At 45.6% G+C, this 25,995-nt stretch overlaps 1 protein-coding gene across 2 annotated transcripts in view; it reads right to left on the reverse strand.

The window, feature by feature from the left end:
- The window catches only part of tnika (TRAF2 and NCK interacting kinase a), a 61,181-nt gene that overhangs the window by 5,171 nt on the left and 30,015 nt on the right, over positions 1-25,995 (reverse strand). Inside the window, exons 5-31 of one of the 2 annotated variants that reach the window (XM_084569509.1) lie at positions 24,391-24,501; positions 21,881-21,971; positions 21,342-21,472; positions 21,200-21,254; positions 19,785-19,863; positions 19,510-19,685; positions 18,527-18,593; positions 18,235-18,433; positions 17,216-17,332; positions 15,578-15,664; positions 14,226-14,426; positions 13,363-13,947; positions 9,681-9,845; positions 9,170-9,466; positions 8,614-8,720; positions 8,301-8,416; positions 7,347-7,444; positions 6,203-6,271; positions 4,580-4,686; positions 3,837-3,939; positions 3,536-3,676; positions 3,323-3,422; positions 3,029-3,199; positions 2,772-2,915; positions 2,264-2,398; positions 1,864-1,964; positions 1,091-1,240 (exon numbers count right to left, since the gene is read on the reverse strand). In XM_084569509.1, coding sequence (XP_084425635.1) covers positions 1,091-1,240; positions 1,864-1,964; positions 2,264-2,398; positions 2,772-2,915; positions 3,029-3,199; positions 3,323-3,422; positions 3,536-3,676; positions 3,837-3,939; positions 4,580-4,686; positions 6,203-6,271; positions 7,347-7,444; positions 8,301-8,416; positions 8,614-8,720; positions 9,170-9,466; positions 9,681-9,845; positions 13,363-13,947; positions 14,226-14,426; positions 15,578-15,664; positions 17,216-17,332; positions 18,235-18,433; positions 18,527-18,593; positions 19,510-19,685; positions 19,785-19,863; positions 21,200-21,254; positions 21,342-21,472; positions 21,881-21,971; positions 24,391-24,501 — 3,903 coding nt within the window. The remainder of the gene's footprint in view (positions 1-1,090; positions 1,241-1,863; positions 1,965-2,263; positions 2,399-2,771; positions 2,916-3,028; positions 3,200-3,322; positions 3,423-3,535; positions 3,677-3,836; positions 3,940-4,579; positions 4,687-6,202; positions 6,272-7,346; positions 7,445-8,300; positions 8,417-8,613; positions 8,721-9,169; positions 9,467-9,680; positions 9,846-13,362; positions 13,948-14,225; positions 14,427-15,577; positions 15,665-17,215; positions 17,333-18,234; positions 18,434-18,526; positions 18,594-19,509; positions 19,686-19,784; positions 19,864-21,199; positions 21,255-21,341; positions 21,473-21,880; positions 21,972-24,390; positions 24,502-25,995) is intronic. The other variant, XM_084569510.1, reaches the window with a different exon arrangement.

Raw genomic sequence — 25,995 nt, forward strand, 5'->3', positions numbered from 1 at the left:
TCAAGCACCGAACATAATTTGCATTCAAGAAGGCGACAGGAATAATTCTGACACTTCAACTAGCTTGAGTGAGTGATTGAGAGCCCGGAATTAATGAATACCTGTCTACATGTCTCTACAAGGTGCGGTGAGAAAACATAAAAGAAGTATGTAAAAATAGTTTTTTTTACAATAGGAAATTTGGAAGCAGTTGCAGCTTCTTTATGCAACTATAGTGAGAGAAATTCAGTGTCTAATACACGAAAAAAAAATAAAATAAAACCTGATAAAGCCGACAGCAATCTGTTACGTGCATGACAGTAAATCAATCAGTGGTAATTTCTCAAAAAGTCATCGCGCTCCTAGGAGCCGATCCTCACGGGACAGCATGAGTCACGGCCGACCTTGGCGTGGGCCAGGTAATATATGGAACTTGAAGGAATGGAGAAAATGACGGAGCCCCTTTATATTATGTGTAGGCTTTGATAAAACGCATTCACAAAAAAAAGAGAAAAGAAAAAAAGAAAAGGACTTATTCTGTTCATTTCCACCCCCCATTTTTTTTTTTTTTTTAATGCTGGGACTCGCTTTGAGCGATTCACAGTCCAGACTAAATCTTATTTATTTCATACCGCCTGTTACTGCCTGACAATCCCTCAGTTCAGACGTGTGTAATATTGGTTCCCGGGAACTTTAAGGCTCTTTACTTCGGATTGGCTTTGGAGAACCGATCACCTTTGAGCACCGCCTCACTCCCTTGCCTCCAAAAAGCAAACTAGAAACACGCCAATTGCTCAAGGCCAAATCTGATCCGACACATGATAGCGTGCAGAATGAACATCTACAGCAACAAGTATTACAGCATTACATCTCTGATTGGTGAGTATTACTGCCTTTATGCTGTGCCAAGAGCAGATGGGAGAATAAAAAATACATAATGAGCTGATAAAGACTGAAATAAAGATTGAAAACTGAGCCTTGAGGTCAGCCGGAGGTTTTGCCTCAAAGGGCTTCGTGAAACTTTGGCCACGTTCACGCCCGGCACTGTAACGAGGTTTAGGTAAGCTAAAAAAGTCACAGGGACGTATACAAAACACAGCCTTACACTTACATGTGAGGGGATATAGATATCGTACGGGTTGCCCGAGTCCACGTCGATGACATGGAAGCCCACGCTGGAGCCGTAGATGACCTTTAACCTCTGACCTTCCTCCACCGTCAGGTCAACCAGCTGAGGGCGGTGCTGCAGCTCAGTGAATGACTGAAAGGGAGAGCAAACAGTACTGTAAAAATGAGGATGTGTTGCATGCTTACACATGTATGTGTCTAGCGTACACCGATCAGGCATAACATTATGACCACCTTCCTAATATTGTGTAGGTCTGCCTTGTGCCTTCAAAACAGACTCATCAGAGAATGGACATGGGCCCTCTGAGGGTGTCCTGTGGTGTCTGGCAACAGGATGTTGTTAGTGGGGGCCTTTGGGTCCCATGGGTTGAGGGGAGGGGCCTCTGTGGATCATCCCACAGATACTTGATCAGTTTGGGATCTAGTGAATTTGGAGGCCAGGTGAACACCTTGTGCTGTTCCTCATGTTTTTTTAGTTGTTCCCAAACCAGTTTTTGTGCGTTCCTGTGTCAGGCTGCATCCTGCTGGGGATGGCTGCTGCCATCAAGGAGTGTCATTGCTATGGGGTGGCAGTGCCTGGTCTGGTCTAGGTGGTTGGTACACGTCTAAGTAACACCCACATGAATCTCAGGTCCAAAAATTTCCCAGCAGAACACTGAATTGTCGCAAGATGGTCAATGCTATTTACCCCTCCTGTCAGTGGTCATAATGTTGTGACTGATCGGTGTATATGATTGTGAGCGATATGGTCTGTACCTTAAAGGCCATGAACTTGTGGTAGGGTTTTGGAGCCCAGGCGTAGATTTCCACAGAGTTCTTAAGGGCAATCACCAGGAACTTAATCCTCTCATATTTAACTGGAAACACGACAAAGACAAGTACAAACATTTACCCAAACTACAAGAAAGAGCAATTTATTTGATCAGCTAATAACCTGACAATGAAAAATGTTGTTTTCTTAACATTGAGGCCACATTAGTCAAAGCTTGATGAAAATTAGTTAAATAAAAGCTCATATTTCCAGCTGTTCAGCAACTTTTTTTTTTACAGCAAAGACAAATAGTAAATTACATTTCCAGGTCACTATTGCACCAACAGCTTTTACTGCTTTCTTGGGCTTTAAACCCTGCTTGCATACACGCAAACAGACTCTTACCAACTTTATAGTGCACGCAGCCCTCCAGCTCTCCAACAGTAATCCATCCCTGCTTCTTCTCTACCTCTGGGTCGTTGTGCAGTATTCTGTTCCTCAGCCACGACAAATAATAGACGCGCAACTTATTCTTTTTCCCTGAGAGAGGAGGGACAAATGCAGAAAATGCAGAAAACAGAAATGAGTCCAAATTTACTTGGGACAAATACAATTGAATTAAAAATACACAGATTACCCCTGGGTGACTTTAATTAATACTTATTCTAAAATCCTTATTTATTCATGCACTTTTATTTTCTCTTTCTAAAACATAAAAACACTTATTGATGTGCATAACAAGTAAGATGCTGAGGGTGAAAACCAATCCATCTCTGGGTGTAAGGATGAGTTACCGCACTAATCAAACACATGCTGCCAAGACAATCCTTATCAGCTGAAGTTTAAAATGAGCTATAACTAGCTTTCTGGTATTAGAATGCACCGTGCATACAACGTGAATGTTTCCCCCTACCAGATATGGTGACAAGCACGTTGAGGCCCTCCAGCACATCCATCTGCAAGAAGCGCCGCCTGGTTATCAGGTTGTAGACTTTTCCCTGCCCGCTCCGGTCAAGCAGCATCAGACCGTTCTCTGTCCCCACCAGGAGGTTGACGCCTAACAAGCACAAGAGAGTCAGAGGCGCAGAAAGATGAACAAAAATGACAAGAGGCGGGAGATATTTGAGAGGATTTAAGAGGATTTTCTTGCACAGCGCAGCGGAGACCTACCCCAGAGCGCCGCACACAGGATCTCGGAGTTGAAGCGCTTCTTGTATTTCCGGATCTCCGGCGTGTCGCTGTGGGGCCTGATGTTGGTGGGGTTGACGTTCACCACGGAGATCTTTCTGGCTTCGTTTAGTCGGGCCTGCTCTTGCCTCAGCAGCTCATTGGCGAACATGGCTGGAATGTCACGGACGAAGGGAGGAGAAAGAAGCACATGATTAGACAATTGCGGTAGTATTTCGGCTGCAAAATGAACTTAAAAATGAAAACAAGACTCCGAACCCCGTGCAACGCTCCTACCTGCTGCTGAGTTTTCGTTGTCGTCTTCACTCGGAGAGGTCTGATAGACCCGCGGATCAACGAACGGGGTAAACGACGCTTTGGACCCGCCCACACCAAACTGTAAGACGGCAAACAGTGTCAGCAGCTGCTCATATACACGAATATAATCATGCATTATTTCCAAGAATGGGTGCGCATGTATGGTTGCGCGTCATGCGTCTGACATCTGACCTCAGCCATCTCGCTCAGTTCCTGCAGGGCTGTGGTGGGCGTGGCCGAGGGAGAGTTGCTCTGCTGCACCAGGTCGGGGAGGTTACCGTGGTTACCGAACCCGTTACTCTCACTGTGACCGGCTCTCCTCCTCTCCTCCGCCTGAGAGACAGACAGGTACGCGTCAGTATCAAGAGAGTCTTACGGGAAAATTAGCAGAGCAGAGCCTAGTTTGGTAGCAGAGTATAATCGAAAAACAATACGTCTAAATGCATGAAGGCTCTGTGTGTGTATGCATGGTTCGTGCAAACGTGTTCATCACCTCTCTCATCATTAGAGTACCGTCCTTGGAGCTACGATAAGCATCTCCCAGTGAGTCCTCCATTAGCCCTCCATACGACTCACCGCTGCTCTGCACTGCTGGCCTGCAGCACGCACATAAGAAAGAAAATCATTCACAGAGAGGTCCCGCTAGAATTATACCAACAAGCTACTGCAGTTATGCATATGCTAAATTCACCGATCAGCCACAACATTAAAACCACTGACAGGAGAAGTTAATAACATCGACCATCTTGTGACGATTCAGTCTTCTGCTGGGAAACATTTGGACCCGAGATTCATTCATGTGGATGTTATGTAGCACCCACCTAGAGTAGACCAGACACCCCCACCCCATAGCAATGACAGTCCTTGATGGTAGCAGCCATCCCCAGCAGGATGCAGCCTGACACAGGCACACACACAAAAACGGTTCAGGAAAAACTCAAAAAACATGAAAAACAGCACAAGGTGTTGACCTGGCCTCCAAATTCACTAGATCCCAAACTGATCCCTCAACCCATAGGACCCAAAGGCCCTCACCCTCAGAAGGCCCATTGTCTATTCACTGATGAGTCACCGTTTTGGAGCCACAAGAGAGACCTACAAAATATTAGGAAGGTGGTCATAATGTTATGCCTGATCGGTGTAATTGCACATCTCCGTATAAATGAGCACCAACGGGGTACACAAGTATTAAAAAAATCGTAGTGAGAGAGAAGAAAAACAGAGAAGACATCTTACATAATGCGAGGGATGTCGCTAACGGCGACCGTGCCATCGTGCCCCACCGTCTCCCCGTCATCGTCGCTGCTTTCCGTATCGTCGCTGGAAGACGAGTAGTCCGTCACCTTTATCGGAAATCGGACCAACAAGAATACACTTTTAATAAAGAAAATAGTTTGGAGCGAAAACAACGGTGAGAAAACAAGGTTCTCAGGGCTGCGCTGAAACGACTTCCAAAACTCATTTGGACTTGCACATATTTAAAATCATTAACGGGGTCTTGTGGATTTTTGCAGCCTCCGTAATTGGACCTTTGTTTTGTTTATGCAGTGCACGCACATCGGGCAACGCAATACACAGTGCTCAGTCTTTACGCTTTCCTGTTAATGTGCAGTTTGTGGCGGCAGAGCACAAAATGAATCGTAATTTGCCCACAGAGGAGAAGACGATGCAGTGTTTAAAATGCATCTGTAAAGAAACACTGCAAAAACACTTGCCAGAGCTCACATCGGGTCCTGTTGAGTAAAAACGAAAGCAAAGTTTGTTTTGCAGCTTTCAATAAGCATCCGGCATACTACTGCTGAGAACAACCACAGCCATGAATTAATTCTGGTATGTGACATAAAAGCGAAAACGGCTGTTCACATTAACCTGTCCTGGGCATTGTCCCAAAAGATGTCCTAGGAACCACCCAGGTAATTGCGATGAACTATTTGGTCGTAAACAAACCTGAGTCATACACTGGAGTTTTTATGTAATCACCACCTGCGGGTATTCCGTATAAAAACCAGCCATGCAGCCACTTGGATGAGTGGTGAAATGTGCATGTTTTAGCTTTGATTGACTGAAAAGACTCCGACATAAAGATCTCTCACATTACCTTTTTTACTCTCCTAACATGGATCACAATGAAAATAAGCATCTGGATCTGCTTTCATCCTCTGTCTGCGTGTGGCTTAAAGGGGAACTACCGTTTTTTTACAACCTGGACCTTATTTCTGGCAGAAAATATGATCGTTTACTCACCCATATAACTTTTATTTGGAGTCGTTCGTCAGATATTTAGATCCGCGTATATCCATATAGTGGGAGTGAGTGGGGCACCGAAACGCAGCCTCTAAAGAACGCATTATCTGTAATTTGCTACTGCTAGTTTTTTGCAACATGGCTGAATATTTTTCCGATTCTGAGGTTGTGGATGACGACTTTGTTTATGATGGACGTCCTTACCGTTTTGAGCCAGAATATACGGATGAGGAGCTTGACGAAAGGAGGATGCAGAGGCAGAGAGAGGAACAGCTGGCCAAAGAACAACAAACTGCTGCACGTCCACGAATAGATAACTCAACGGGTAATAGCACTAGCGTATCATAACAAAACATTGGTGAAATGAACGAGTTTCGCGGCAGATAATGCGTTATTAAGAGGCTGCGTTTCGGTGCCCCAGTCACTCCCACTACATGGATGTACATAGATCTAAATATCTGACGAATGACTCCAAATAACACCAAAATTATATGGGTGAGTAAACATCATATTTTATGCCAGAAATAAGGTCCAGGTTGTAAAAAACAGTAGTTCCCCTTTAATTAAGTACACAAATCTCACTCGTGAATATCGCTGCCACCAATGTCCTCCTACCTTGACGGGAGGTCGGCTGCCCTCCTCTACCCTCAGTTCTCTGAGCTCCTTCGCCAGCGCATTTAAGTCCTGCAACACGGAACAGAAGAGGAGAGGAGAAAGGAGAGGAGAAAGGAGACATCAGTTCCGTATCATCAGTCTCAGAACCTGAGAGTCCAAATCACATACAAGGGCGAGGGGAGCCGAGAGGACAGGACGAACCATTAGCTTCAAAAGGACGACTACTCTGTTGTCACACACACACACAGACATCTGGGCCTGAAAGTGCCACCGAACAAAAGCGCTGATTTGAGAGCACTTAAATATTTTATATATCTCTATATATTGTTCATTATCAGCACTTTTATTCACTCACAAGCAAATCTAAGAAAACAGAAAGACAGATAATCGAGCTCGATGCACTACCGGAGTGCAGAATTACTCTGCCCCCTCCTACCAAATCACCCCCATGCCAACTGGCCCATGGTCCCTCCCCTTTCCCATCACCCCCGGCCAATGGATCAGACCAAATCATGCAGCAGACGTAAAGGGGGTGGGGAGGGGTGGGGGGATTGTGAGGGAGAAGACCCTCACACACACGGGTGTGCTTACCAGCTCCTCCTGACCAGTAACCGTGACAACAGGAAAACAGGAAAAGAGATTCAGAGATTGTGTTCAGGTGCTCGGCAGTTCCAGCTAGCTCCCGCATATTTTCACGCGAGAGCTCTCACATGCACACAAAACCGGCACGAGCACGCGTCCACGTACACTCTCTCAGGTATGTGTGCGGGAGAAGCACACATGCTTCTGCCACTGCCATAACACCCCCCCCCCCCCCCCCCCCCCCCCCCCGTTATTTTCAGAGTTTCTTTCTTGTGACGCTAACTAACTCCACCATGCCGGAGAGGGAAGAAGAAGGGGCTAGAAAGCTGGAGGCAAAGGAAAAACCGGGGTAAAGTAAAGTAAAGTGGACTCGATTGTCACTAACCTCATCTATGGCTTTCTTATAGCTCTGAGGAATGGAAGGAGAAAGAGGATAAGAAAGGAAGAAAGAAAGAAAGTCCAAGTGAATAGTAGGAAAAAAAAGAAGAAGAGGCCTGTAAAGGATTCCCAGAGAGGAGATCGCTGTGATAGAATCTGTGTGTGTGTCTGTCTTGCGACTTACGGCAGGTCTGCTGGGTCTGGTTGATTCACGGCCGTCCTCCTGCTTGGGCTTTTTCTCCCGATTGGCTCCCGGAGGGGATCCTTCCTGCTTGGTTTGACCTGTCAGAAGAAAAAAAAAAGAAAAGGACAGTTCAAAACCTGTTCGAAAACGGTTTGAATATAAATGTGACCAATATTAATCAGAGACAGTATAAAGATAGAGGGAGGAACTGCTCCTCAAAAGTGAAGCCAAAGCAAGTAGAGCTCCCCCTGGTGGCTGGCTGCAGTATAGGTCATAAGCTCAACCTCCTTTATGTTAGCGGATGGGACTTGGGCCAAACTAAAACACTAAAATACACATCAAATATTTTTTTTCAAGGACGGTTTCTGTCATTTTAGGTAGTTAATATAATGTTGATGAATTTTGAAGTGTCAATTTTTTTGGATAACTTCTTGTACCGCCCAGACTCTGGCTCCAAAATTGCAAGATGGCGCCGCCCACATGCCGGGGAAAACAGCGTTAGTTTGCTTCGTGAAGGATCAGTTCTTTGGCGATTTTATCCGTTTCTCGGGCGATATAGATTCTTGAATATATCATCCAACAAACATAAAAGAAAACGTATCCACGCTTCAACCTCCCTCTATGCCATGCGTTTGTCTGAGGGAGAGCCATGCATATCTCAGATGTCCCTCTGGCCTCTTGTTTGACACATCCCTCTACGCCTCTCTCTCTATCTCCCTCTCTCATTTCCTCTCTACTGTCTCTCCCGAGGCCAAGAGTAACAGGGCACATCAGACAGGTGGATCGGAGCAGAACTGCAGCTGACAGTGTCCTGCTGATAGCCTCTGAAGCCACGTGACGTTTGAAGCGCTTCTCGGTTTTTGGATTCGCCCGCGAGCATACATGCAAATTCACCCGGCGTGCGCTCTCGTATCGGTTAATGCGCGCCGAGCGTTTGAACATGAGCTTTCATACCTCTCCTCTCGGCCGAGCCTCCCTGAGATGAGGGGGAGGAGGAAGACGACGAGTTGGAGGAAGTTCTTTGCAGCATGGCGTCCAGAGACAGCTCCGAGCGGCGCAGGTCTGGGTTGCTGAAACAGGATGGAAACATTTAGATATTTTTTTTTAACTTGCATTGTTATGTGCTTGACGTAAGGCAACTCACTGCAAAAAACAGAGTGAGTGCAACTTCATAGATTTACGACAATTAATAGCTTCTGTTAAGATTTTGGTCGAACAGCTGCGGAAGGAATTTTAAAATACTGTATTAACATCAAGTTGTCTTTACCTGGCCCTTATGAGCTGAGAACCTGTGCGAGGACCAACACCAACTCCTCCGTTAGGGGAGTTCTTCCTGACCAGGGCCGGGGAGATGGAAGTGGTCCTTTGGGGGACCTGGACACAGACACAAACACACCCAGACACAAGATCAGCACAGCTGGTACAAGAAGCCCCTTTCCCCTAAAAAGGAGTTCAAACCTTGTATCATTAATGCTTGTCATTTCACTGCTAATCAATGCGGTGAAATTATAAAAACACAAAGAGAGGAACATCTAAATAGCCTGAGAAATTTTGCAGCACCACGCTGATTAAGTGAAGCATTTTTCTTTTAGAGCACCTTCATTGTCAAAGGCAGCCTCTCCAGCTGAGCAGCTCTTTCAAGACTTTTGCAAAAGCCAATTAAACCTTTGTAAAAGTGTAAAAAGGACAGTATTCAAAGTTACACAGCTAGTTGCAAGCTAGACTTGATGAAATCTGCATTACAACGACACCACACCGCACAACATTTCGGCACAGGCAAGTTCATTTAATAAGCTAAATGTAATTAAAACGTTTAAAAATACATGATCAGTTATCGTCAGTCGTCCCCTCTGATTGCGATTCTCGACCTTGGGTGGGATGTCCTCCTCTCTCAGCCAGGCAGTCCTGTCCCGATCCCTGTCCCTGTCCCTCTCCCGGTCCGCTATGCGCAGTGGGGGTCCCGGGGTCTCGGAAGTGGGGTCTGAGTTCTGACGGGGCATCTCGGGCCTGGGGGACCCCGCGCTTACTCCCTCGCTCAGGGCTGAACCCGTCTGGTCTTGCAAAGACTGGGAGCCGGACATGGAGCCGGTGTGGGTCTTCACCGGGACCAGGTGCGCCATCTTTGGAAGGGAGAGAAAGAAGATATTTATTAACAGCAGAAGAGAGGAATAGTAAATAGGTGCGTTGATGAGATGAAAGAGATTAAAGAAACTGGTTTTTTTTTATTACAGGTGCATGAAGAGGTTTGTGATTATTTATTTGGAAATACTTGTCTCTTGGAAAAACACCAAGCACTCATAAACCTCCTTTTTCCACACACACATACACACACACCTGTGGTTCGATGGAGCGGTGGATGGGTGGGGTGCGGGCGGGCTGCATGCCCCCGCTGCTGAAGGACTCGGAGCGGGGAGGGAGGGAGGGGTCGGAGATGCGGTTGGACACTTTGTGCTGCAGCGCTGGGGAGCTCTGTCTGTTCAGCTTAGATCGCTCCTCCACCTGAGACGGGTCACACACACACCACTGTCACTCACAGCCCTGCACGCAGCACAACCAATCACCCACGATGGGTAATGCCACCCAAGCACTTCGACAAACCAATAGGTGATCTTAACTTCGCTCAGCTCTGTGGGACAACAACGTGGAACGTAACAGAAATGTTCATGGTTGCATAAAGGGCTTGTGTAAGGGTTTCCTGATCACATGTTGTGTCTGGATGGGTATCATTTTATGACATATAACTGTGGTGGCACTCTAAGGGATTCCGTTGAAGTTCGGCTTGTTATAACCTGTCTCGGCGGTGAGTCATTCCATAGCTGAACTGCATCCAGACTTCCACAGAAGTCTTATCAAAGTCTAAAATCCTGACTCACAGGTTGAGGAAGACGCAGATGCAGCATGCATGGATCTGGCTTTTCGTCTACCACCATGTGCTGAATATTTGTCTCCCCACATGTCATTGTTTGGGTTTATGTCTCAGTGTCCCACATGCAGCTGAGGACTAAGATCATCTTAAGGCTGTAGGGAAAGGTCAAGAATAATCCCTAATCTCCAACAAAACACACCACATTGTAACCTGGCTGCGAGTGTGTGCAAAGCACTCAAAAAACATCCTTTACTGTTTGTGTACAGCGCATTTTGTCACCGAATTGTGCTTGAAAAAGTGAAAAGTGCCAGTATGTCAACGCAGACGCGAGGAAGGCAGAAAACCTACTCTTGCCAGTGAAATCTGATTAACAGATTATCTGCTGTGCAGTAAGAGAAGGCTCCAAGGAATGCTCCTAACTGCCAATATCACACTTTTCCCAGAGTAAACAGGCTACTCAGTTAACTCAGTTGCTCAACAGTTGACGGTTGAGTCATGGCTCAGCAGAGCACAGTTTCACCAAAACCCAGGTAACTATGCGTGTGTAGTGAGAGCTATAGGCTTTCTATAATTTCACATGAGCTCCTAATTTTGCATGTGAGATTATGGGCCAAAACAACTATGCAATACTGTGTCATCCCTCATATCTGTGTTAGATGCCTGCTGGGAGGTCAACTAAAATGTTGAAGCATCTACGTTGGCAGAAATGTATCTAAGCACCGGGGAGTTAGTTGAAAGGCCACTACTGACGAAAGAATCAGCTGTAGACAAACAATCTGCAAAGAACTAATGGAAAAGAAACATTTGGTGGTTCAGGAGAAACACTGCGGCGATCAAAGCCAAGTTTGATCTGTGGGAAGCAATCAAGGTTAGCGTAAACATTCACTGTCCTACAAGAAATAGAGAGAATACTATTAGTAGAGCACTTTAGAAGAAAAAACTTTTGGGCTGCTCCACCCAAAAACTCTTTCTACTACAGTGGAAAAACAGAGCATCGGAGGAAGACAAATAGTAAAACGCGGACAATGCTACATCGACATCATACGAGAAAAAAAAAGATGGATGACGGGAAGCATCTTCTGAGGATTTAGGTTTGTAAGAAGGATCCCACCACCACTCGGCTAGCACCCGCCACCAAGCTCGGATTTGACTGACTTGTTGACTGACCAAAATGGAAGATGGGATGGGTGGGTTTCCCCGATGCCGTTGAAGCCAACACTCCTAGAAGTAGCCTCACCATGGTGCATTGTGGGGGGCAATGGCTGATAAGTGACATAAGGGGGCGGGCAGGGGGATTGGCGCAGGGTTGCAACTGACTAAACTATCTACAGTATAAATGAGGGTGATATTAGATTATCCCTTAACATCAGCACCTCTCCTTTGGATCCCAGTAGAGAACATTTTCAGTATAAAAAGGAACAATATATAACTGTAACTATAGAACTATATAAACTGAGTAAGTACACTTGTATTTTACAGTAAAACATATATGTAGTTCTATTATCTTGTACAATGTGTGAGCAATATGTACAATATATACTGTACTTCTATCTTTGTGGAGACCTTGTAAGTGAATTAGCTTCTGAAAGTGGCGTATTTCTTTTACAGATAAGTCTAAATTATGAGTTTGAATTTGTTGGTAATAAAGATGTGTGTGTGTGTGTGTGCCAAAACCTCCATGTGGTATTAAACAACTGAGGTTGGGACTCAGTTGTAGCTGTATTGGATGGGGCTCATGGAATTGATTTTTTTCAATAATACAGAAGTACAACGTATGTATGTGTATGTGTGTTCTTATATACATGTGATTTGGAGAAGAGTCTAGGACTCTGCTCCAACAGTTGTCATGTTGACCATGGTCTGGGATCCAAAGGGAGAGCCGTTCGGGGAGCCATGAGGTGTAGAATTAGGTGAGATGAGAACTGGAAAGGAGGTCTGGTTGGGCAAGACGAGGGTGGCGTAGAAAGTTGGAGAAGATCGATCAGCCATGTAGTCAGGAGAGAATTGGGGGGAGATGTTACCATTGGACTCTGATCTTGAGGATGGGGGGGAGCATGAGGGCACATTTTGTGCAGTTGTTGGTAAAAAATACAAAAAATGAACTGGATTACGTGGACTGCTGCCAGCCAAGTGGTCAGAAGAACGACAAACTTGATTAACATTTGCCAAGTTCTGTCTGAGTAAGTCTGCAGGGGCAGAAGCACTAAGGTCACACATAGAGGAGCTCCCTTTCATTGCATTCTGCCCCATTATCTCACCACTGTTGTGGCCGTCAGAAGGAGGGGAAACGAACAGATTAATATCAGGGACGTGGAGACGACTGCCATTAGTTGAGGCAGGTGAGTAGGAGTTCCTTTGTCTAGGTATGTCAATGTAGAGACCATTTTCAGAGGAGGACTTAGAGACGGGACTGTTGACAGCCAAGTGGTCAGAAGAGCGACAAATGTGATTAACATTTGTCAAGTTCTGTCTGAGTAAGTCTGCAGGGGTAGAAGCACTAAGGTCACACATAGAGGAGCTACCTTTCATTGCATTCTGCCCCATTATCTCACCACTCTTGTGACTGTCAGAAGGAGGGGAAACGAAAAGATTAATATCAGGGATGTGGAGATGATTGCCATTGGTTGAGGCAGGTGAGCAGGAGTTCCTTCGTCTAGGTATGTCGATGTAGAGAACATTTTCAGAGGAGGACTTAGAGACGGGACTGTTGCCTGCCAAGTGGTCAAAAGAGCGACGAACTTGATTAACATTTGCCAAGTTCTGTCTGAGTAAGTCTGCAGGGGCAGAAGCATTAAGGTCACACATAGAGGAGCTACCTTTCATTGCATTCTGCCCCATTCTCTCACCACTCTTGTGGCTGTTAGAAGGAGGGGAAAGGAAAAGATTATTAGGGATGTGGAGACGATTGCCATTGGTTGAGGCAGGTGAGTAGGAGTTCCTTTGTCTAGGTATGTCGATGTAGAGACCATTTACAGTGAAGGATTGAGAGAGGGGGTCAGTCTGGCCAAATGTGCCCTGATCTGAGCGCATAAAAAGGCTCTCATCACTGACAGCTGGCTTCAATTTGCACTGACTCCTTCCCCGAGTTGCAGGTGCTACGTCTACATCTATTCTACTGCAGGGCGACTTTGTGCGAATTCGACCACTAACCAGTTGGACCAGTGGGTTGACAAGAAGGTTAGATCCCAACTTGGGTTTCTGGACCAGTCCTGGAGACCGAGGATGCGGTTGAACAGCCTTCAACTGTTGGTCTGAAGACTTCAGCCTTAGGATGGCTGCCTGATTGGGGTCAGATAGAGGTCTGCTTCTAGGCTTTCCTTTTTGATTACTAGGCCCAGGTGGAGAAGAGTTGGGTCCTAGCCCTTGACTAGAGCCTACTTTCTGCCCCTGCTTAGGTCCCTTATTGGGAACTTGTCCAACAGCCTTGTTGTGCTCCTTAACGAGCCCCGGGCTACGGCCTCTCTGACCATCTTTATGAGCCTTAAACTCTCTGACCTGCTGACTTATCTCCTTCTTCAACCCTGGATCTAAGGGTACCCCTGGTTCTAGTGAAATGCATATTTGAGGGATATGGGTGGAGAGGAGCTGGGCACCGTGGGATGGGGTTTGCTTTGGGCCCTGAAATCTGGGCTGGCCTTGAGGGATGGAGGATACAGCTGGCTTGTTGAATGACTGGTGGTGTTGAAGATTGGGACGGGACGGGTGACAGGTTACAGGTTGCTGCGGCTTCGCCATCTAGGAGTCAGAGTCAGAGGTGGGTCAGCAGCATAACAGACACAAACACAACACACACCACAGTGTGGTTATCACAGCAGCTGTGTAAATGTTAAAATGTCGTCTCCCCTTCCCCCTTCAGGTCCTCGCATGCCCGCTGGTTCCAGTAAGGTCTGCTGAATAAGATATTAGTGCACAATTTTCTTCAGACCTGGTACGCTTCCTCACCCAAGAAAGCTATTTCACATTTTAGAAAATAACTCATCACATATTCATATCCACATGCCCACATGACTTACCTCTTTAGCCCAGGAAGGCTTGTCTTTAGGATTAACGACATCCTTGTAGTGGTACAGTGGTTTCTTCTCTGCTTGCCTTCCCTCCTGCTGCTGTTGTTGCTGCTGCTGGTGTAGAGACACCAGGTAGGCTCTCTCCTGCTGGAGCTGCCTCTGTAGCCGCTCTGCCTGGCGCTGCTCCTCGACCTGCTTACGCTTGTACTCCTGGAGGGGGGGAAGGAAGAAAGGTGAATGGGAAAGAAGGAAACATATGAGACATGAGTGTGGGGAAAAAAGAAAGAACGTGATTGGTATAGCGAGAAAATTAGGATTGGGGGAGGACGGACACGGAACAGAATGTAGTGAAAGGGTGACGGAGGTAAACTTCAAAACAGATCAGAAGTTGTCACCCAAGTGTCAACCCATTTACAAACAGAGGGGAGAAAAGTAGTAGTTGCAAATCAAAATGACACGTTAAAACTTCCCAGATTACTGCTGTTAAATACATCAGCACATGCCCAGAGTAGTTCTCAACATGGGAAGAGATCCTAAAACGTGCTTGTACTACTTTGCGTGTATTTGCAATTACTATATTGCAACACAAGCCTGTTACTTGTGTCAGATTCAAGCGATGCATTCATGCACGTCACAAATACTGATATACTGCATGCATATGCACGGAGCATAAACAAACATTTCACAGTGATATGCACAAAGGCAAGGCTGACGATGGATGAAAGGGGCAAGAGTATCAGGTGCAGGCAAATAACTACACGAGGAAGAAGAAGGTATGTACGGGGAAGGGATAGAGGCAGTAAGAATGGAAAAAAAGGAAAGGGGAAGTCTTTGTCACGGGTTGTTGTTGATGCCTGTGGAGATTTTGCAGGTTGGATCTCAAAAGGGTTCCTTGCAGGCTCTACGCATGCTTTTACCTATTTCTGACTATAAACTGCACGAAAGGAGCAGCAGATAAACACTACAATGACAAACTGTGTTATTCTCTTCTCTTATATAGCGCCGTTGTTGCATTAGACAAGACTGGGGCACAGAGAGAAACACCGCAATGTCCTAGTTTTCTCTTTGTGTGGGCCAACGTGGAGATTTTTACAACCTCTGGGGATTCCTTTGAGATCCAGCCAGCTTAATGATACCGTACATGCAATCAGTGATCTGAATTAATGCAACACAGGCATTAGAGTTAAGCATTGTTACAGCTTCATGTTTTTCCTCATATCTGTAGCTAACAGGCTGAGGGGCTCAGACAGTTCTTCTGTACTGAGCTGCCACTCGGGTGCATGAAGTGGGGGGGGGACAGGGACCACACGGCACAGATGGGGAGCGGCAGTAGCAGCAGCACGTGGGAGGGCCATGGTTACCAGCAGTAACGCTTGCTCCTGTAGAAGCTGCTGCTGGAGAATCTCTAACTGCCTCTGTTCCTCTTCCAGCTGTCTACGGATATACTCCTGAGCGGCATGTCAGCAGAAGGAGATAGAAACAGACTGAGAGAAACATCTTGTAATCTTGAGACATTGAGAGAGGAGGACTGAGATGGAAAAAGGGGGAACTACAAAAGGGAATCTCCTCCTGAGGTAGCTGGGAGTGTGGAGAAGATGTGATAGCAAGAAGCCGGATAAAGGGAGGAAGTCTATATCCTCAAACAATATATTATATGATAAAGAAAAAAATAATCAGGTTTGAGGATTTTGTTCCAAAACGTTTGAAAAGCGTGAGAGGAAGGCAGCAGAACGATAACGGACAAAATGTGCACACCAGAGCAGAAAGTTCACTGGGAGGACAAGAGAAAGAATTATTAAAAGAAAGACAGAAAGCTACAGAATTATTTAAATACATGCAAGAGTGGGACCAAAAAAATTATCCCGGAAACGGCAACTCAGATTTTTGAAGGTGCAAGAGAGTCTGGTCTGACAACACTACACAGAGAGCCTTACATAGTAATATTCCTACTTTCTAAAAAGGGCCTAAGCTACAACGTCATGGGAGGAGTTGCCACGATTTCCAAAAATAAGAGTTTTTCCAGTACAGTACATAATGATAGTAAAAAAATGGGAACTGAAAAGAAAAAAACAGCGCAAGGAAGAATGGGGCTCACTTGCAATGAAGAAACATACAAAGAAAACAAAGACTGCAGAAAGAAAAGTTTCCATAAAGGCTTTTATGCAGCCACTATTTACTAAGTAACAAGTTAAAAGCTTTTTGTTCGACACTTCAAAAGGATTTTCTATTCACACTTTATGTCCACACAGACTTTGCTCCAGCAGCAGCCTTTGAGACTTCAAAAGCATTGACCTCATTGACCTCCATCCAGAAATGCCCAACTTTACAGCGGAAAAAAAAACATGTTTACAGATTGGTTTCAATATCTAATGACCCCATTCATGACTGTACGGGCGGAGATTTGTTATAAAACCCTGCCACTTAGATATCATGAACTACGCATAATTGTGCGTCCGCCATTCCAGGAAGCGTGTAGGCGATGACACAGAGGATTTGACCATCTTTATGTGTGGTAAATAAGGGTTAAGGGAGGAGTTTTCGGTTGCAATGTGGAACCTCACTGCTAGATGCCGTTGACACTGGATCTTTCTATTTTATAGTCTACTTTTAAGATTTTATATTGCTAGGCATTCATGTGGACGGCAAAGAAGAATTTTACTGCACAGGGAAGCGCGCTTCCATACTGTGCACACGACAATGAACTCTTTGGACTGAATTATTAGAGATGAAACCTGAGGGGGTGCAGCCCTTTCCGGGTGTGCGAAAATAAGTTACCTGACAATGAATAGGAATATTCATCACATAAAAATTGCAGAGCAGCTGGGTAATTTATTTGTGTGTAAAACTCAAAAAATACCGAGCTAATTCAAGCAGACATGTTAAAGCAGAAAGTGTCTCACAAAGACAATAATATTTGGCAGAAAAGAAGAGCAAACAGGCGTCATACTGCCCGTCTACATATATGAGTTCTAATGTAATAAATTAGCGAGTGTATGAACCTGTTCTCTCTCCGCGTGCCTCCTCTCTTCCTCTCTGCGGAGCTGCTCCATTTCCTCGTAGCGTCTCCTCTGTTCCCTCTCGTGCTGCTTCCTCTGCTCGCGCTCCCGTTGCTGCTGCTGTTGTTGTCAGGAGAACAGAAGCACACGGAGAGCATAGGGTCACCACGCAGCCAGTATTTCAACATTTTGCCACGTCTTTTGACCGGCTTTTCTTTTTGTGCGTGTGCGCCGTTTCTGCGTTTACACTTTCACACATGGAGTCGCATCCAGAGTCACAGACACGCGCTCGGGGTCGTGTTAGCCGGGCCGAGTCGTGGCGCTTAGCCGTGCGTTGGGATGTGAACCCCGGCGGAAACTCACAGCGAGCGAACAGATTATGGGCTAAGGATTTTTTCCTTATAAGCCTACTCTCTAAAAACCAAGAGTGGGAAACTGGGGAATAGGCTGTGTGTGAGTCTCTGAACTACTCCCTCTACTAAAATGGTGAAGTACAGTTTCGTTAGTTTAAAGATCCTGTCTCCAGGTATCTTCTCTACTGTAGATCATATAGAACCCAGAGGGTTCACACATGCTAATAATTATGAATTTAAAGCATTAAACTACTGTTTTTTACAACCTGGACCTTATTTCTAGCATAAAATGCGATCGTTTACTCACCCATATAACTTTTGTGTCATTTGTAGTCAATCAGGAGATATTTAGATCTGCGTATATCCATATAGTGGGAGTGAATGGGGCACCGAAACGCAGCCTCTAAATAACGCATTGTCGGCCACGAAAGTCGTTCACTTCACCAATATTTTGTTCTGATACACTAGTGCTATTCCCCGTTGAGTCCGGAGTTAGCTGTTATCATCATTACATTGTTAGCTGATGTCTTCTGACCTGGATTATGTCATCTCTGAGTTTGTTTACCTGTAATTTGCTACTGCTAGTTTTTTGCAACATGGCTGATTGTCTTTTTCGATTCTGACGTGGTGGACGAACCACAGCAGTATTCGAGTCGTCATTTCTCTTACCTCTTCCAGCCGCCTCCTCTGCTCTTTCTGCTCCTCGATGCGCTTCTGCCTTTCGGCCAAAAGCAAGCGCTTGTGCTCTTCGTTCTGCTGCTGCTCCAGCTGCTGCCGCCGCTGGGCCTCCGAGCGCTCCTTGTTGGCCAGTTGGAGGCGCAGGAAGTCTCGCCTCAGGGTCGACTCCCCGGGGATGTTGATGATGGAGCTGAACATTTTTTTTTTTTAAAATGCAGTATTGTTTTGAGAGAAGTCAAATACATGTTGTGTCTAAGTGTGTGTTGCATGTGAAGACGCTGACCTTGGTTCACCCATGTCTCTTTCTTCGTCCTCCTCTTCGCTGCCACTGTACTCATACTCCGTCTCATCTGGCGGGGAGAAAGAATAAAAACATAAAACAGAAGTGAGAAAGGTAATAACCAGTGAAGTACTTCTGTTCATTACCAAACTGCTCATGATTTAGGCATTCCCAGCCGCCCATTCCTCCAAGGCACTTTCTTTTAGCCGCTTTGAATAAGAGTATAAATTGTAATTTTACTGTGTGTAGCGAGGTGGAGAACATTAGCTCAGAGCTCTTCCAGTCAAAACGCTGCTAAAAGCATAGCGCTCGTACAAACGGCTCAGTTCTTCCTCAGACACATCCACACAGAGCCGCCCTGCCGGCTGTGACGAAGTGACAGGCGGAGAAAGTCAGCCTGCACAATGACGGGACATTTCTATACATCAATGTGACGTCCGCCCCGCAGTGTGTTGTTTCTTGGAGCGCTTAATGTGCTTCTTACGGGCGCGGTTCCGTCAAGTCTATCACTCAGGCAGTCACCGGTGTGTGTTTGTGCCATTGTGGAGCTTATTGGAAGTCTGTCACTTTTGCTTCCCCGCCTCGGTGAAAAGCAGGAATGTGACGGCATGCGTGCCAATATCTGATCTCACACCCGCAGTGAGTCTTTGTTTTCAGGCAGCGAACGTGTGAAAAAGCACTTCAGTCTTACAGAGAATAGGTGCCTGCTGAACTCTGAAGTTAAAATAGCTTTCCAGCAATAAACATTCAGTATACGTAGGTTTTGTAGTTGTCTGTCTATATATCGTCTTCCACTGAAGATGCAATCCCAGAAATAATAGGATTAAACAACGAACAGTGCAATTACCGTAAACATAATTCTCTCCTTAATGTCAGCCAACCCTTTTGCCTATGCCATCGATTAGGTGTAAATTCTTAATGAAACTGTTGCTCCACCAGCCAAATCCATAGGTGCACTTGTCTACAGCAGTGAGTTTCTCCCTCACCCTTCTCTCCTCTCTTCTTCTTGGTGCGGTCGATGTGGTCCTTCAGGTGGATGCGGATTTGCCTCTCGTTGGGTATGTCTCTGATGAACGGGTGCTTGAGGAGCTGCTCCGTGCTGGGCCTCAGGCCGTGGTTCTTCACCAGGCAGCTCTCGATGAACGACTGGAACTTCTTCGACCTGATCCCGTGCACACGTACACAAGACATGGTCATTTCTCCTGCTTTTGATGCTCTGAGTTACCTGCGGCTGTGGAAGGGTTGCGGGATGCACACTCACCATTTCTTTGACTTGAGCCTCGGGGCAGGGTTGCGTGGAATGAGGAAGAGGGCTCTCATTGGGTGCATGTCGCACAGCGCTAAAGAAAAGGTAAAAAGCATCAAACAAGGGAGAATTAGCCAGCCCTCAATTGAACAACATATTGCACCAATCAGGCCTAACATTATGACTACCTTCCTTATACAGTTGTGACTCATCAGAGAATGGACATGGGCCTTCTGAGGGTGTCCTGTGGTGTCTGGCAACAGGATGTTGTGAGTGGGGGCCTTTGGGTCCTATGGGTTGAGGGGAGGGGTCTCTGTTGATCATCCCACAGATACTTGACCAGTTTGGGATCTAGTGAATTTGGAGGCCAGGTCAACACCTTGTGCTGTTCTTCATGTTCTTTTGAGTTGTTCCTGTGTCAGGGTGCATCCTGCTGGGGATGGTTGCTGCCATCAAGGAGTGTCATTGCTATGGGGTGGGGGTGCCTGGTCTGGTCTAGGTGGGTGCTACATGTCTAAGTAACATCCACACAAACACCAGATCCAAAGGTTTCCCAGTAGAACATTGCATTGTTACAATATGGTCAGTGTCATTCACTTCTCCTGTCAGTGGTTTTAATGTTGTGGCTGATCAGTGCATAACAACACTGATAACAAGGCTGGCCAGCATGTGCCAGGTGCCAATCAAACCAAAACACAGGTCAGCTACAACATATCACCACTGACAGCTGATGTTCTCATTAAAATGTGACGTTCTTCTGGGAGATCTTGGTTCTCGGCATTCATGTAGATGTCATTACGACACCTAAACATTGCCGCTGACCAAACACACCCCCATCCAGTGTAAACGGCATTCCCCAAAAGCAGCAGCCTTCCCCATCAGAACAATGTGTCCCACCAAACTGCAAAACACAGCTCAGCAATAGCTCAGGAAAAACAGTCAAAGGCGCTGACCGGCCCTCCAAACTCTGAAGGATCAAAATCCGACTGAGCCTCAGCACAAGCTTCGCCCAGTGCCAGAAACCACCGGACACCCCCCCTTAGAGGCGTCGTGTCCAAGCCTCGGATGGGTCAGAGCTGTTTGACAGCAGGTTGCCTTAACATTTTACCTGATCGGTGTATGCTCAACTTTAATAAAACAAAATGATGGAGGGTGGAAACAAGTCCCGTCAACCCTAATGAAAACAACTGCGTGCAAGCACCTCTAGGAATAAGATAACGAACAAAAGAAAGACCAAACACCGGGCAGGAGCCCAGCAACTTGACAACCAATTTTATAGCCACTCATTTGCCTTCATAAAATTATGGCTTTAGTTGAGTTGCAGTAGCCTAGACTGTAAAATAATCTGACTCCTGATTACAGTGATCTACTGCAGTAGCACCAAGGAACGCTGTGCAACAGAGGTGTGGGATATTGACTGGGTTACGTACGTGGCGCTCCTTCAGCCATCTCTATTGCCGTGATTCCTAGGGACCATAAATCGCTCTGCAAGGGAGCAAACATAAATATTCAGGGTGATTAAAAAGTGCGAGGGGGCGAGCGTCAACAGAGGAAATGAGGCTGTAAAATCACCTTGAAGTCGTATGTGGCCTCAGGGTGCTCATCACAGGCGATGACCTCTGGTGCCATCCAATATGGCGTCCCAATAAATGTGTTCCTCCTCCCGACCGTTCTGTCCAGCTGAGCCGAAACTCCAAAGTCCACTGCGCAGCAAATACACAAAACACACAAAAAAAGGCATTCGGCTTTAGTGAATTCCTCAAGGTACTCTTAACAGAAAAGAATTACCCAACCTGCAATAGCTTGCCCAATTTACAAACAGACACACACTTTATAATCCCCTCCTCACTGGGCATTAAGGGAAAATGGGGAGAGAGGGAGAGAGAGAGAGAGAGAGTCCCTTCTTCAGCAGTCTGCACCATGAAGAGTGGCTGAGCTATAAAGAGATGAGTAGGCTGGTATTCAGCATAAAGGAAGAAAGAAAAGCCAAACACAAACTAACACAAACACACACACACGCACACTCCTGAGCCACATGAAACTTTATACCTCCTACCGCCCGCCCAGTCCAAAAGCAGTTTTTGTCAAGTGGGGTTAGATGACAGACTGACCTAGTTTGACCTCTGCGTTCTCAGTCAGCAAGACGTTCTGTCCCTTGATGTCTCTGTGGATGACCTTGTGCTGATGTAGATGAGTCAGACCCTGCAGACAGCGACAGAGACACGGCGTGAAGGAAAGCCACAGCAGTGATGAGCCGAATCATAAATATTATCATTATCAGCATTATATAAAAGGCTCATTTCCAAGAGGAAGTGTCCTTGAGCAGGACTAGTGGCTCCAGACTTGATTTGGGCAGCTGCCCTTGATCTCTGGCACACAAAAGAAACATCCAGTAAAAACTATGTTTTGTACACCGATCAAGCATAACATTAAGACCATCTTCCTAATATTGTGTAGGTCTCCCTTGTGCCTCCAAAACAGTTGTGACTCATCAGAGAATGGACATGGGCCTTCTGAGGGTGTCCTGTGGTGTCTGGCAACAGAATGCTGTTAGTGCCGTCCTATGGGTTGAGGGGAGGGGCCTCTGTGGCTCATCCCACAGATACTTGATCAGTTTGGGATCTAGTGAATTTGGAGGCCAGGCCAACACCTTCTGTGCTTTTTTGAGTTGTTCCTAAAGCGTTTTTGTGTGTGTGTCTGTGTCTGTGTCTGTGTCAGGCTGTATCCTGCTGGGGATGGCTGCTGCCATCAAGGAGTGTCATTGCTATAGGGTGGGGGTGCCTGGTCTGGTCTAGGTGGGTGCTACATGTCTAAGTAACATCCACATGAATGCCAGGTCCAAAAGTTTCCCAGCAGAACACTGAATTGTCACAAGATGGACAATGTTATTTACTTCTCTTGTCAGTGGTTTTAATGTTGTGACTGATCGGTGTAAATAGTTTTAAAAGCAGATGATAGTTTCCTTGTCACAACTGAAGTTAAATGCACACAAAACATATTAATGTGTCAGACATTCATGCTTTTGCAGTTTCATAAGTTACGCTTCTTTGGTCGAGAATAAAGCAACTGAAAGGACATGTGGTACACTGAAATGGGAGGCAGCTGGGAGACCGAGAGTAAAAATATTAAAAACAGTGCTGGAGAAACAGAGAGAACAACATAAAAACAGCATAAAATGTGAAGGGACAGAGGCAGCGGGAGACAAAGCAGAAAGCACACGACGAGGCGAGGGATGAGAGGTGGGGGAAAAGGAATGAAAGAGGATGAAAAGAAATCACTGTTGCCACAGCAGCGGCACTGCTGCACGTAGCTGACAATGTACAGCGATATTGTTGCTCCCTGTGATGCCACAGCCCTCAGCACACAAAACACATCATAACAGATAGCGGAGATTAGATGTGGGAGAATGACTAGAGTTTCCCAGAGAGATTCAATACGTGGCTTCACAACAGCCCACAACAGAGACATCATGGAACCTAAAAAACTTCTGATAGCTATCGGAGAACCGGTTTGTGCCCAAAAAATGACACACATTCTTTAAAAGTAAGTTTGGTACCACGGAATTAAGGGTATAGCTATCCTTACCGCTCCTTTTATTTCTTATATTAATTTTTATCATGAAACTGTTAAATTAAGGTTTTGACAACTGCCAAACGGCTTCCTTGTTGTTGTATCAGTCATCAGCTGAAGTCTATATAGGGTGTATTCACACCTGCCTTGTTTAGTTCGATTAAAACGAACTCAAGTTCGTTTCCTTGCTTGGTTCGGACCTTTTTGACTGGTGTGAATACAATCACTCGAACTCTGGTGCGGACCAAACAAGCGGACCGAGACCCAGCTGAGGAGGTGGTCTCGGAGCGGTTCCTACCGAACCCTGGTGCGGTTCCTTTATGGTGTGAAAGCAGCCCGACCTCGATCCGACCCAAGTTGCAAAAATCTACCTTTTTGGATTTGACGAGCTCCCGTAGTTTCCCGTAGTTTTCGCGCATTATGGGAAATGTAGGATAGCCCAGTGACACACACAACAGAGAGAGAAACGTGAAGCAAACAAACGCAGGTAGGTTAGGTAGAGATGAGCCGTTGCAAAATAACGAGCATGATATGGTTAAACTCATGTTGCATCAAACGGTCTTGACGCTCGAGCACAAGCTGTAAGTTTATAAACCATATTGCTAGCATAATAACAAGTAGACCTACAGTACGCAAAGTCTCCATTGTAGCCTATTTACCAATTAATCACAGTGTGAAAGCGAACCGCACTAAAAAAAAAAAAAGAAAAAAAAAATTGGTCCGGACCAAAGCAAGTGAACTAACGGACCTTCCTGGTGTGAATACGCCCTTAGACAGTTGGTATACTGAACACCACAACTCAGTATTCAGATCTAGAAAATCAAGATTTTGTTGCTCTCAAATTTGAAAACGGCGAAGCTTGTTTCGACTTGCCACAGCTTCTGGTTGATCTGCTGCCACTCACAAAAATAAATATCCATATCGATACTGAGTCATCACCGTGTTTTGCTACAATATTATTGCTGTTGGTGGTTGTGTAACTACAACTGCGTCTTATAATAAATCACTGCGGGAGCTAAACAGAAGTTCAAGATGCGACTTGTCAACTTACCCTGAGAATCTCTCTGCAGATGTAAGCGGTCCACTCCTCCTTCAGAGAGTTGCCCTTGGTGTTCTTGATCAAGTCGGTCACCGAGCCAGCTCCGCAGAACTCCATGACGAGCTGCAGAAACGAACATGCACGCAGACGTTTAAAATTGCTCCAGACAAGCTAGTAATTATTGGCAACCGACATCCTGCGATAAAAAAACTGACAAACAATATTACTTGTTCATAGCCGGGTATTCTGTAAGACGAGCTAACGACAAATACATTTCTTTCCTTATTACCAAAGTACTAGAGTTCCATAAATATGTCAGCAGGTGATACTGTGCGCCAAGATCACAGATAACAAATCAGTACTTCTGGTCGAAGAAATCGACTCTGACCTTGAACCAGAACTGGACAAATGTTTGGTTTGAGATTTGACAAGATTAAGCATTCATCAATACACAGCATGTGCAGGTTTAAAGGGGAACTACTGTTTTTTATAACCTGGACCTTATTTCTGGCATAAAATACGATTGTTTAATCACACATAACTTCTGTGTAATTTGTAGTGGTTTGGGAGATATTTAGATCTGCATATATCCATATAGTGGGAGTGACTGGGGCACCGAAACGGAGCCTCTAAATAACACATTATCTCCAGCGAAAGTCGTTCATTTCACCAATATTTTGTTATGATATTCTAGTGCTATTTTCCTGTTGAGTATGGAGTTACCTGTTATCATCATCATGCGTTATTTAGAGGCTGTGTTGCGGTGCCCCAGTTACTCCCACTATATGAATATACACTGATCTAATTATCTCCTGAAGGACTACAAATTACACAAAAGTTATATGGGTGAGTAAATGACTGTATTTTATGTATTTTACGCCAGAAATAAGGTCCAAGTTGAAAAAAACAGTAGTTCCCCTTTAAATGGCAACCTTAACGACTGTGTTTTCATTTTGTTACCACATTTGGCGACAGATAGCAACTCAACAGACATATCTTCAAATGAAAATCAACTGTAACTTAAGGTTATGATTATAACCCCGGTTCTCCGATTAGCACGAGTGAGCGTCTTCACTACAGGGAACGCCTCATGTGGGATCTCATAAGATAATCACTGCAGCTTGATTTGACAATTGATTTGAAATGCTCACTTGTACGAATCGGAGCTTCAACATATCCTAGCTACCCGTCAGGTTATAAATAGCAAAAGTAAGGATCACATGAATGAATCCATCATTTGACCCAAACACAATTTTCCCTGCATACGCTTGTTGAGACATGGCCAGATATGAACAGAAAACTACTTTAAATCACACTATCACACCGAAAGACTCGGGCCCGCTAACACAGTCAGGGAAAACTGTCAGCTGTTGAGTCAGGGAGAATTACGCAGGCAGTATATTTGGCTGCGCATGTTTGTGCGAGAGTCCCCCTATTGTCGCGTGATGAATGCAACAGGATCGGAGAAGAGAGAGCTCCCTCAGATCGCGTTAACACATGATTTATTGCGGCGGCCAGCCAGCCAAACACTGATTCAGATCTTTATATCTCACACACACACACACACACACACACACACACACACACACATAAATATACGTACATATTCCAGTGCAC

This window comes from Chelon labrosus, assembly GCF_963514085.1.
Source record: "Chelon labrosus genome assembly, chromosome: 20".
Lineage (NCBI taxonomy): Eukaryota > Metazoa > Chordata > Actinopteri > Mugiliformes > Mugilidae > Chelon > Chelon labrosus.